Source organism: Pecten maximus, chromosome 12 (genome assembly GCF_902652985.1).
Source record: "Pecten maximus chromosome 12, xPecMax1.1, whole genome shotgun sequence".
Taxonomy (NCBI): domain Eukaryota; kingdom Metazoa; phylum Mollusca; class Bivalvia; order Pectinida; family Pectinidae; genus Pecten; species Pecten maximus.
The window spans coordinates 3,550,840-3,563,586 of NC_047026.1; the positions used below are offsets into that span (position 1 = coordinate 3,550,840).

Genomic DNA, 12,747 nt, shown 5'->3' on the forward strand with positions numbered 1-12,747 from the left:
GCAAAATTTCGGGTCAACGGTAGCACTTTGCGGGACGTTTAATCATCCGACAGGTGAGAAATGGTTTGGAGGTAAAATACAGCAGATCATCTCATCAATCCCATAATTCAACGGGAATAAATTCAGCGTGTCAAAAATGATTGCGGATGACTTTGTGAATGGGAAACTACAGCTGATACTTAAGTTGCATAATTTTCACATAAAATACCTGATCGTGTTTGTAGGTTTCACGTTACGGGGTAACTACATCTGGCTTTTCGCACAAAACACTTGACGGAATATTTTGTACTTTCCGTTCTTTGTAAATTTTTTCCTCCATTGTTGCATAATTATATACATGTTAAAGATAAACAGGTAAAAATCTACCCACAAAGTTTGTTATTGCGCACTCCCAAGTTCTGAAACGCTTTTACAAGTTATTGACTACCTTAAAATTCTGAACTGAGTTTAGAACCAAAATGTGTTGTTACCTACAAGTCTCGGAATTCTGAAATGCTACCAATCAGAGTTTGTGACTAAAAGATTGATGTAATAAACTTCTAGTACTGGAATGGTTATAATTTGTTAGTACGAGGAGAGTGGTTTCAAATACATTCACATGTAGATTGGTCATAATATATATATAACATTACAATATTACAATGGCTTGGTTGGAAGTTACAAAATTGTTTTTTAGGGCAATTGAGTAAAATAAAAGGGGGAGGGGGTTTTAGTGTAATAAACCTGGTTTCCATAATATTGCGTATTAAATAATTGGATATTGTTACATAAACTACTTATCTACTTATCTCCAACCAAAAATATATATACATGTACAGAATTAGATGTTTTAAAATAAGCTTTGTTTGAAGATACAACAATTGCCTCTTAATCTTAGCCCTTCTACTTGACTCCCAACACATTTTAAACCAGTAATAGAGAAAAAATGGAGGAGCGGGGACAAATTAGGTTTAAACGGGGACTAGGTAGCTTACGTTACTACAGGCTGGGAATAGTGGGTAATTAATCACATTATAGGGCTTTGTAAAGAGGAAAACCTTGTTCCAAATGGCACACATGCATGTAAGATAGATTACAGGAATACACTAATTAGAATTTTAAAGTAGTAATTTAATACCGACCCTTTGTCACACAAAACAGTCTTGTTGCTATCAGCTAACATGACAAATCAGTATTAGAATGGAGAAACGTTATTGTTGGTGCCGAGGAATAGACAAATCCGCAATACTTGATACAGTCAAACCAAGAAAGGCCAGTCTCCGGTAAATTCTCTCGGGTATTTGATTTCGACATGACATAAATATTTTGGGAGAGTCTCGTTTGATTTAGAGACATCGCTGGTTAAGGTGTAATATAGAATATCAGAGACAGAGTCCGGACGATTGATTGTAAGGGGTAGAATGTCCAGGGCGATATCCAATGATATCCCTGGAGTGGAAGAATTACAACGTCCGCAGAGAAAGGAAGTGTAGGGGATGGGAGTGAGGTTATGGATGAGTTGCGACAGGTGGAGTGTTGAGATGTTCCTCTTTGTGTTATTGGGTTGTAAGGATACGGAGATGTTGAATTGCCCTGTCTTAGAACAAATGAAAACAGAAATTTCACCAGAATTAACAAGTTAGAATATGTCTTGCTTTATTAAGAGAGGTGATAATCTGTCTGGATTACACAGGTAAAATATGTCTGGCTTACACAGGTAAAATATGTCTGGATTACACTGGTGAAAAATGTCTGGCTTACAAAGGTTAAATATGGCCAGCTTACACAGGCAAAATATGCCCAGTTTATACCTGTAAAATATGCCCAGTTTACACAGGTAACATATGCCCAGTTTACACAGGTGAAATCTGTCCAGTGTATACAGGTAAGGTAAAATATGCCCAGTTTACACAGGTAAAATATGCCCAGTTTATACAGGTAAAATATGCCCAGTTTATACCTGTATAATATGCCCAGTTTATACAGGTAAAATATGCCCAGTTTATACAGGTAAAATATGCCCAGTTTATACAGGTAAAATATGCCCAGTTTATACAGGTAAAATAAACACAGGTAATATTACAGGAAGGCCATATAAAAAAGAGTGGTCATAAATAAACAAAATGGAGAGATGTTAATTTGACACGAACCTTCCTTATCAAGAAAATTTAAACTCACTTTCCTTCTATTCCATCAACACTGATCTGTTAAATTACACTGACTAGATCTATTTTACACTGCTACGCCTTCATATGCTAGAAATGGCATCTTTTACGAGAATAAATCTGGCCAGTCCATTCAACACTAGTCAGCCTTGTGATAAAATGGACGTGAAATGGTGTTTATTTGTAATTATTTATCATCCTGTGATAATACCACGCCACACAGAATAAATAGGTCCAATCGATGGAGGGGCATAGCCCTCCTGACACAAATCAAGGATAACATTAGTCTCGGCGATCAATCCCGCAAAAAATCAATAAATAAAGTGAGACGTGAAATTATTTTGTTAGAGAATTACGTCGCAGCTATATCTCGATCAAAAACATCAGCTGTAATGGTTGAAACATTTAAAACGGTTTCAACAGCCATGTTCTTTCGTATCCCTCCTGATAATCTGACATACAGAAAATGTTCATTGTTGATTAATAAAGGGGTTTTGAGTATAGGCAGTGTAATGGTGAAGATTTCGGCAGAAAGCAACGGCTACGAAGCATGAGTTTTTAATTTATAACACTCAGTAACGGTACGAAAATGACATTTTATAATGCATTGCATTTTCCATTAAATGTATCTACTCAGTTTTCTATATTTCAATTATGAATATGGTCATTGATGCATTAAATAAGTGTGAAACTCATTTAATCAAGAAAAGTTCCACTGATGTAAGAAGATATCAGTTTCGTACCGACGTTTCGTCACAAACAACTGTTAGATTTCAAACCAAGTGATGATATCGCAATAGATCTAGGTGCAGATAAAGTTATCTCCCTTAGTCACAGTTGTGATGTTGAACATGAGAAATTTGGTGTTATACTTAGGATTTGCTCTCTGTGAATGATGGCGTTGATGTTTATGTTGTCTGTGCTTTAAAGACGGCATGATTTTGTAATAACTAACTGGAAATGGAAGATAATTGCATTTTATTTGGAAGTTTCGCATTGCTGCATGGCTCCGTGGTGAGAAAGCTATTTCAGCAGGGACTCGTGAGTTAAAATGACGGGGAGCCCACACTGACGAATATTACCCATCTAATTAACCGTAAATAGAGAATGTTTAAATCGTAGGGTTCTGTAGTGATATTCCTTGAGTAATTCACATCTGTACCTCCAGATTTAATTGAGAACCTGAATCAATTGCCATCTGGTCAGTGAGCAATACTTCACCTTGTTAATATTTTAGGAAATAAGATATTAGGGTATCACGCAAATTTGAAAAACGAAACACAAGATCATCATGCACAAATATGCATATTACTTAACATAATCAAGTTCACAGCTTCATGGAAGAATAAAAAAAAAATATCCAAACGATGCCCTCCAGCGAACGACATATAAATCTTGATAACTTTTTCGGATAGAGTTATTAATATTCATATAATGGGTTGGTTTTGTATGGTAATTCGTCGAAGCTGATAAGCTTTTCAGGTTGTGTCATAAAAATTACGCAAATTGGCGGAGTTATGAGCCAATTTAATCATGCGTGCTGTGCATTTGATGCATATATTAGATAATAGGGTGACTTTATGGAGTCCACACCTATCATTTTGCATATTTGTAATGGACATCGCCATGGTAATTTACTTCAGGATGATGAAAACAACGACCTAAATGAAATATACAGGTGATATTTTGTCAATACCTGGCTCTGCCATACCGACCAGAATTGTCATTTGACAAATATTGATATATATATATATATATACAGGGTAGCTTCCCGCAGGGTGAAAAAAGTTAATCATTGTTTTCAGAAAGATAGATAAGTTTTATGGATGGCAAAAAAATTTTATCGTGACCTTCACTGAATCATCGTCTATATCTCGGGTGTTATTCAGTCAAAGTTTATGGAATTTTACGCTTTTTTGCTGTCTCGACTTGGTATCCACGACAACCGAAATCAAATTTTATCAGACATGCATGCTGATGTTTTCTTTCAAAAACATTACCAATATTTTGTGAATATTGTAAAGTTAATGATTCACTAAAGTCATGGTTAGAGATTATTGTTAACAGTTAAAGATATAAAAAACAATGATATATCTTCCGTAGAACAAACAGAGAATTTAAATCTTGCTTCGGAGCAATTTTTTCAGCTACACAATGGCATTATAACTGCGCAATCTGCCTTAGGAAAGATAAAAACTGCAGAGAAAATGCAGAGAAATTTGTCCCTGATTTTCAGATAACACTGAATGTCAGAAGTTATGCATGTTGTTTCCATTGGACATGAAACAGAGGCTTGAGAAAGCAATGAATCTGTGTGTGTTTGAGTTAAATAATAATAAACATCAAAATGTTTGCAATCATCATGACAGTCCGTGTATTGTATACAAAGTTTCGAAAGTGACTTTATTGTGCAAAGAAGATGAAATGTAAGTGTAGGAATATGTAACAAAGTCTTGGTACAGGAAACACAGGCAGGGGCCACATGGCGTATATGAAATTACGGCCCCACCCCGGGACTCAGATAAAAAATGCTCAAACACTATCACGGTTCCCGGGGAACAAAGATAAATAAAATGGCTGACAGTCAGGGGGACTGTTGATAGGGGGTACTTGGGTGGTGATAAGCCGGGATGGGTACACAGATGTCCCTCCTCGACTCCACAGGTACGAGGAATGGCTGATTGCGGCATCTCACAGTCCACCAGCAACAAAAACAAACATTTAGGCCAAATGGTCCCAAGTCCTACTGGGAGGAAAATTTACCGCATTAAAATTTCAATTTACAATAATGTTTTAAATGGTGTTCTGTGCAGGGAGCTCTACCCATTTTCTGTAAAATGGTGAGAAATGGGATATTTGAGAGAGTATGTTTTCGTCAGTAAATGGCAGTTAGGTTAATGTTGTTCACAGTATTAGGCAAGGATAAGTGACGAGGAAAATTATCAGGTTTCATGTACTATAAAGGTTGTGTTTTCAAAGGTTCTAATTTTTGGTTTTGCGAAATGTCTAGAGCAACAATGATGCTTTTTTGATGGAATTTTGAAATAGACTATAATTAACTTAATGATTTTTACTTTCCAAGTATTTTTTTTCATATTGTGTTATATTCTGTAAAATTTCAAAAATTGAACCTGAAGAGAATAACAAGCTTATGTAATCAGGGATGTCATTTCAAATTTAAAATGAAAAACACAATTTTTTAATCTCTGTGTTCATGAGAATTTATTTTTGTTTTTGCAGATGAAGAAACTGGCATGGTCAAACAGGACAATAATCTTTATCCACAAACACCCGAGGAGGATCTATCTAAGGAATGGTGTAAGTAAAACTTTATAGTACTACAAATAGTGTGAAGTTGTCTTCCCTTTAGTTTTGGTCGGAATGTTTTGTTGTATCAGTGCGACAGTGTAAGTTGATGTAGCTCGTAGTCAGACATGGCAGATTCTAATACAAGTAGACACAATCAATGGAAACTTATGATAACATTTGCTGAAACAATATGTTAGCCTCACAGAATTCAATTTTCCATTTGCCACCTGGAGCTTTGATAATTTGTTCACAGAATGCTGGAGTCGGTAGATTTAATTTGCTGTGGAATAAGTGCCGGAAAATGGAAATTGTCTATTGTTTTGCAAGTGCTCTTGGTGAAACAAAGTGATAGTCCTACTGCTATTTATCTGGAGGGCTCACAGACCTGTTATATTGAGACGATATCTAATTCATCTACTTAACTAATATTGCAGCAAAGCCAAAGTTTATACAGCCAGAGAAAATGAAAAAGCGGGATTACCAGAGGCCGGTCGGCAGTTCTGTCAGGTTCGTCTGTAAGGCTGTCGGTAACCCCCGACCTCAGATTTCATGGCTGAAGGATGGAAACAGCATCACCACCGACGACGAAAACTCCAAGCGGCCATCTTGGACATTAAAAAAGACGGAACTGAAGGAAAGTGACAGTGGCAGATATTCCTGTGTTGTCAACAACAGACAAGGGGTCATCACCTACAACTACTCCCTGGAGGTCATCGGTAAGTCAAGGGTCATAGGTCACTGGTGTAATACTCCTTTAAGGTCATAGGTCATACAAGTGGAACACTTACCGGAGGTCATCAGTAGGTCATAGGTCATTAAACCTGGTTTCCATAATATTTGGTCTTAAATAATTAGATATTGTTACATAAACTACTTATCTACTTATCTCCAACCAAAAATATATATACATGTACAGAATTAGATGTTTTAAAGTTAGCTTTGTTTAAAGAGTAAAAACGTGATTAAAAGTGATATTCAGAGATTTTTCAAAACATAACTATATACTTTTACCGGTGTATAGTTTTGATGTTTCAAACAGCAATTATTCAAATATTTATCACATCATTTCAAGTTCAAATGATTTTTTGTTGACAGAAAAATTTCATGAGAAACCAGTCCTTCTGAAGCCCCACCCACTCAACACAACCGTGGAGTACGGGGAAACGGCTTCCCTTCAGTGTAAAGTGGAGAGTGTCGTACAGCCTCATATACAGGTGAGTAAATCAACAAAATGGTCGTCTCATCAGTCTAGAAATATCTGGAGACTAAAACTTTGGAATTTGTCTGTCCATCCATTTGTCGAATTATCGTAGATCTTTAATTGTCACCTATAGCAACCAAATGGATGGCAGAGTAATGGGTTGAAACAGGTTTCATATCCTACCATATACGGAGTTGTGGCCCTTTGTTGCCAGTTTTGAATTGGCCACAATTCGTGTGTCTCTTAATATTTAAGAGACTAGATATTGCTGCTAGTCTCAACTCAACACGAAAATAATCTGAAAAAAATTAATACTTTGCTTCACAAAACAGTGAATTCAGTTTTATTTGGCATTAAAAATGAATTGATGAGCTTCGTTACTCAAACACATATGCTGTTAGCTTAATATCAAATCTGATGAAAATAATGTTAACAGAATTTGCCGATAATCAGTAATAATGATTTACAATTTTTCAGTGGTTGAAGCGTGTGGATGATCCGTCGGAGGTAAAGAACATGAACACAACACTACGCCTTGGTGGCCAGCAGTTTATCGTATTAAAAACGGGCGAAGTTTGGCCGGGCCCAGACAACACCTACCTAAACAAGCTAGTTATACAGAAGGCTCGTGATCGTGACTCTGGCGTCTATATCTGTCTGGGGGCCAATGCCATGGGTTATAACGTAAGGAGCGCGTATCTGACCGTCGTCAACAGTGAGTACAAACTTTGTAGATTTAGTGTTATAAAGATGTATCACAATCAATAAAAAGGTTTTTCCTGGCCATTTGGGGATATTGCTACATGGTGCAAGTTGAGAAGTTTTTGATCAGCAATAGTGTAAAATGGCGAAATTGGTTACTGGATTTTGTGTCCCCGCATGAAATGTATATAAATGTATCCAAATAATTTGGGAATTTGATAAATTCATTGAGAAAAATCTATATAAGTAATACATAAGTATATGCAATCCGGAATGGGGTCGAAATTTGGTCGAAAATGTTTAGGCAGGACCAATATAAACTTCTCATCGCTATCTAAATAAATAATTGTTAACCAATAAATATACTTTTCAACTTTATATAATTTTTTCTTTAATTTTTTTCCCCAGCAAATCCTCACAGATCATCACTGGATTCAGATAATGGAAGCAGTAGCCTCCCCTTGATGATTGCAGTTCCTACGTGTATCATCATTATCATAGTCGTCATGGCAATCGTTCTTTTACAAAAACGGAAAAGCTGCAATAATTCATCGAACTCTAATGCAAGGAATACGAGGTTTAACCCCGTACCTACGCACGAGACAGAACCATATCCTCCACTTCAAAACAATCCCGCCACGAACTTACACATCAATCCGATGCAAAATGTTAATATCAGAGACATGTACACAGGGGTCCACAACCCACATTTAATACAAAGTAGTCGAGAAAAATTATCAAAAAACCATAGTATTGATTTTTATACAGACATATCATCCGTTTCTCAAAGTCGAAATAATCCACACTCATCTCAACATATGTATTCCTATTGATGTCATGTGTCTTCGTTGTGTATGTTACCATGGTAACTCGTATTCGGTTACCGTGGAGACAGAGACTATAATGCACCTTAGTTGAGCAGGACGTACTCCGTGTACCCAATAGTTGTTCAGAGGTATATGACTCGTTATCTCAATCAAGATGTGCGTAATACAAGACACCCGTTGTGATTCTGAAAAAAGTACGTACCTACTCTGTGATCAATTTTGCCTTCTTCATATCAATAACTTCGGTACAATTTGGAAGAGAAACGTTCTGCAGTGACTGTTGCATGAAAGGACATGTTTTATTTCTGAAAAACTTTTAAATTCACAAAGATTTTGGAGTAAAACCACTTGCAGTCACCTAATTGCCAAAGATGTGTAATGTTTTTTTTGTGATACAGCCGTCGCATTAAATTCAGATTCTCAATATGGTTGTGACATAGAAAAAGAACTTCGGTGGGAGAAGTCTGATCACATTCAATATACCGAAAGATTGTTGAAACTGACAATGTACAAAATATTGGAGGAACTGACTATTGTTGAAAATTAAAAATTCAACAAAGCGTCTGATGTTTTGGTTGTGAATGGAGGAAGACGACAAAGCCGGCTCACCTGGCCCTTGTGTGATGATTTCGCTTCCCACAAGAGTTACCTGCCCTTTGAAAACAATTGTGATTTTGAGCACAAATTTCAATAATATTGGGAGACAAAAAAACATGGAACAATTAGGTTGTGACACCATAAGTGATTAAAAAATCCCATTGTGTAACAACACTTTGGTGGTGTGATACCAGTGATAAGTTCCTCCAGGAGTTATCTGCCCTTGGCTCAATAGTTCAAGGGTCAATGTTGCAATATTCACAAGAAGTGAAGTAGATAATTGTGCTGCAATAAAATGAAGATTTATGACGTTTATTTAAGCGACTAATCTACAAACAAACAAAAAAACGTGTTAATCAGGATCACGTTGAAATTTCTACAAACATTTTGTATTTTGTACCAGGACACAAAAAAAGTGCATTTGTTTGTGTGTGAAGAGATACAATTTATTTGAATTATAAGTAATATATTTCCATTGAACAGGTAAAACAATGACTTCCAGTGTTAAATGAACACCAATATGAAGACATGTCTGTTAAAGAGTGTTGCGTTCATGGTGTAATGAAAGACGGCCGACTCTGTGATGATATTTGCCCGTATATAACAGTTGATAAACAACAGAGACCTTGCTATTGTTAGCAAGACTTAAAGTATACATGTATTGTGAAAATGATGTGATATGAGAATGATGGAAGGATATATCTGGAAAACCAGTTGAGTGTTTGATAATTTGGAATGATGTGAGATTTGGTGTACTGGTGCATGTGTATGCGTGTAGCTATGATAATTAAACTGGGGAGGATGCGATGTAAAATAGGAGGAAGTGATGTAAAGGAAGTGATGTAATCAAGGGAGGAAGTGATGTAATTGAGGAAGTGATGTAAAATGTGACAGATGAAAGTTTGATGGACAATCATCAGGCGCCTTCTCTACATACCTTCGTTATAGAATAATGAAAAAAACAGGGCATGCTCATATTAATTATTTCCATTCTAGAACAAAGGAAAAAAGGGCATGCTCAGTTGAGTTTTAATTTAGGACGTGGGGAAAACACTATTTTAGGTTGTCAAACTATCGCAATCATAATGGAAATTATCAGACTTCATACCCAGTAGATAATTGTTGGTCAGGTGACTTGTCCTTTTAATTAGATACTTTGTAAAAACTTGTTCCTTACTTTAAATGCTGAAGCAGATTGAAGTTTCGCACATTTTATTTAGTCACTTTTTTCTCTAAAGTTTTCTTTAAATTTACAATATCCAAGTCAAATGTTGTTCAAGTTTTCCATTTCTACTTTCCATGTTGTATTTTAAGTGTTTTTTTTCTTCCTTCTGATTAAAATTGATCAATATTTATTTTGCATAGCACTTAATTTGTGTTGTAAATCTTCAATAAATACACTATCATTTTTAATATAAATTCAATACTTTCAACCGCATGTTTTTATATGAAAATAAGTCGGGCTGTTTCATATTGATTTTCAATTTCTTTAAAATTAAAACTGTATATTGTATTTTGTGTCCTCTTTACCATTAAATTGCAGATAAAATTGGTAATGTTCATGTCAAAGCTCGATATTTTCAACATCAATGTTACTAGAAGAAAATCCTTCTTTGAATGAAGATAAAAATGCTTTAAAGAGTTGATCATATTCATACTCACTACAACATATTCTCCGAAAAACAAGGCTTAATGTGAAGTGAATTTGTTGTTTCCCAACGATATGACCTTTGTCCTTTTAACACCAGGACCTTAACCTTGAATTATACCTGTAATTCTAAAAAATCCCCCGCTGGTAAACAAAGTGCCTTGTAGCAGTTCGAAACTGACAACTGCCTGTCACTTAAAAATATTTGTTTATCAGTCCGACACTTAATTAGCTTGGTATGATTTCAAAATTATATTAATTTGAATAATTTTCATTTACAATAGGTCATTGTTCCCCGTGGTCTAATTCAACATATAAATTAGCGCCCAGTATTTATATCGCTCAAATCAAAACAGGACGAAACTAAATGTGACAGGTATATCTAGTCAGATAAATTGGAGGGGAATCTATGAATGTCACCAAAACTAATAATTCATACGTTTATGTCGCAAATTTCATTTTTAATTGGACAAATTATCCAATAAAAGATAGGTCAAATTTAGTTCATCTGCACAGTGAGAGAATAAAGCCTTATTTATATTTAGGCTTTGGAATTAAAAAATATATTTTGCTGTTTGTGGATTTTTTGGATAAATTAAGAGTATATTTGTAATAGATCAGGAGAATTTGGGGACGAATAAGAGGTCGTATATTACGTAGTATGATGATGGTATAAATCTGATTTGAGTGAATTTAATTTGAATCTTCATATCAATAGAAATGATGCATTGAGGGAATTATTTTTTTAGCATTGGATGTAAGATTTTCAGTGAAAAGTGATGATTTATGTGTATAGATGTCTAGCTTCATTAATCCAATCAGCCGTTGTTCTCAACATTTACTGTGAAATCATAAAGTTAAGCTCCCTGAATATATATATATCAGGTTAATATAAAAGTCTTGTGAAACTTAAATGCAACTTAAGTAGTGAATGGAAAAGTGAATAAAATATTAAACTTTCTATAGAAAACATGAACAGAACGGTGGCTGGATTAATGAAATCTAACTAATTTGCTTAATTAATTGTGATTTACAAAATTTTTTTACTATTCTTATTTAGAATGAAAAATTCAAGGAAAGAATTTTTATTGAGAATGAAAATTCAAGGAAAGAATTTTATTAAGTGCTAAATGATACTTAATTTTTTTATTCCTATATTTTTTTTTCTTTCAAATCTTGTGAGTTATGAAGGGTTTGATGTCTTAGGACAAGTTAAATATACATTCTATTTTTCTAACGTTAGGAAGTCATACCAAAGAGAGGCGATAAAGAACCATTATCAGGTATTAAATATTGTTTGTTTTTCTGTGCAATACTTTGTCAGCAGTATGGGTGTGGCTTGTGGAGCAGAAACCTTGATAGTTTTGTTTTGTTCGGTACCTTTTACATGCAAAGGTTGCATATAGGTAAAAATATCTTGATGTACCTTCCTTCCCCAAATCTCTAAGACATATCACATTATGAAATCAATCACTCACATTATTTTCACCTCGTTTCAAAGTGTTAGTTCAGTGGTTGAAATATTTTATTGAAATTAATATCTGACAAAATTTAATTTATGGAGAATTATTTGCGAAAATTTTTTTTTTAAAAAAGAAGGAATTTGTTTACCTTAGTTTTACAAGAGCATTCAATCTCAGAGACGTATAATAGATAGTTCTGTCAATATTGAGGTATCCAAGATTGAAGTTTGATAAAACGATTGTCTCCCTTTGCGTGTAAAAGATGACTGAACTTGTCCTGTCTACAGAAAGTAGACGTTTTGTTATGGATTTGGCCATATGTTTTGTAGACAAAAAAACATTTCCATGCAGTGCTTTCATGTAAATATGGCATTAATCATTTGTAATTTATTTTCATTAATTTCTATATGTATTTTACAGAAATGTTAAAGAGGTGGTGATCGATTGTATGTATTACAAGAGAGTAAAACACAGAAAGTGTTAATATCAAATTTACGACTTCGTTGTTTATTTTCTGAAACTAATTTCTACAGTCAAACCTGTATTAAGTGGCCACCCAAGGGACCGACATAAATTGGCTGCTTAAGAAAGGTAGCTGCTTAAACAAGGTTTGCCAGAAACGGCCTGTTGCCCAATTCTTTTTTCAACAGTTTATTAAATTTATTATATTATAACTATATCCTGTTTTCAAAGCTTGACCAGTGTAAAGGGGTCCATGCGAAGATTATTGTAAACAAAAACAAATCACGTTGACGATCGATAAAAATACCTGATCATGTGATCATCGCGGATGTCTACTTCCAGACAAAATGGCCACTTAATACAGGATAACACAGTGACTCGGGGCAGATTTTTG

At 34.9% G+C, this 12,747-nt stretch overlaps 1 protein-coding gene across 4 annotated transcripts in view; it reads left to right on the top strand.

The window, feature by feature from the left end:
* Positions 1-12,382, top strand: part of LOC117339563 (fibroblast growth factor receptor-like 1) — a 71,340-nt gene extending 58,958 nt beyond the window's left edge. For all 4 annotated transcript variants that reach the window (XM_033901243.1, XM_033901244.1, XM_033901242.1 and 1 more), the window contains exons 4-8: positions 5,385-5,462; positions 5,888-6,169; positions 6,549-6,667; positions 7,132-7,369; positions 7,765-12,382. In XM_033901243.1, the coding sequence (XP_033757134.1) occupies positions 5,385-5,462; positions 5,888-6,169; positions 6,549-6,667; positions 7,132-7,369; positions 7,765-8,189 (1,142 nt within the window). In that variant the 3' untranslated portion in view covers positions 8,190-12,382. The remainder of the gene's footprint in view (positions 1-5,384; positions 5,463-5,887; positions 6,170-6,548; positions 6,668-7,131; positions 7,370-7,764) is intronic.
* The last annotated feature ends 365 nt before the right edge of the window (positions 12,383-12,747 follow it).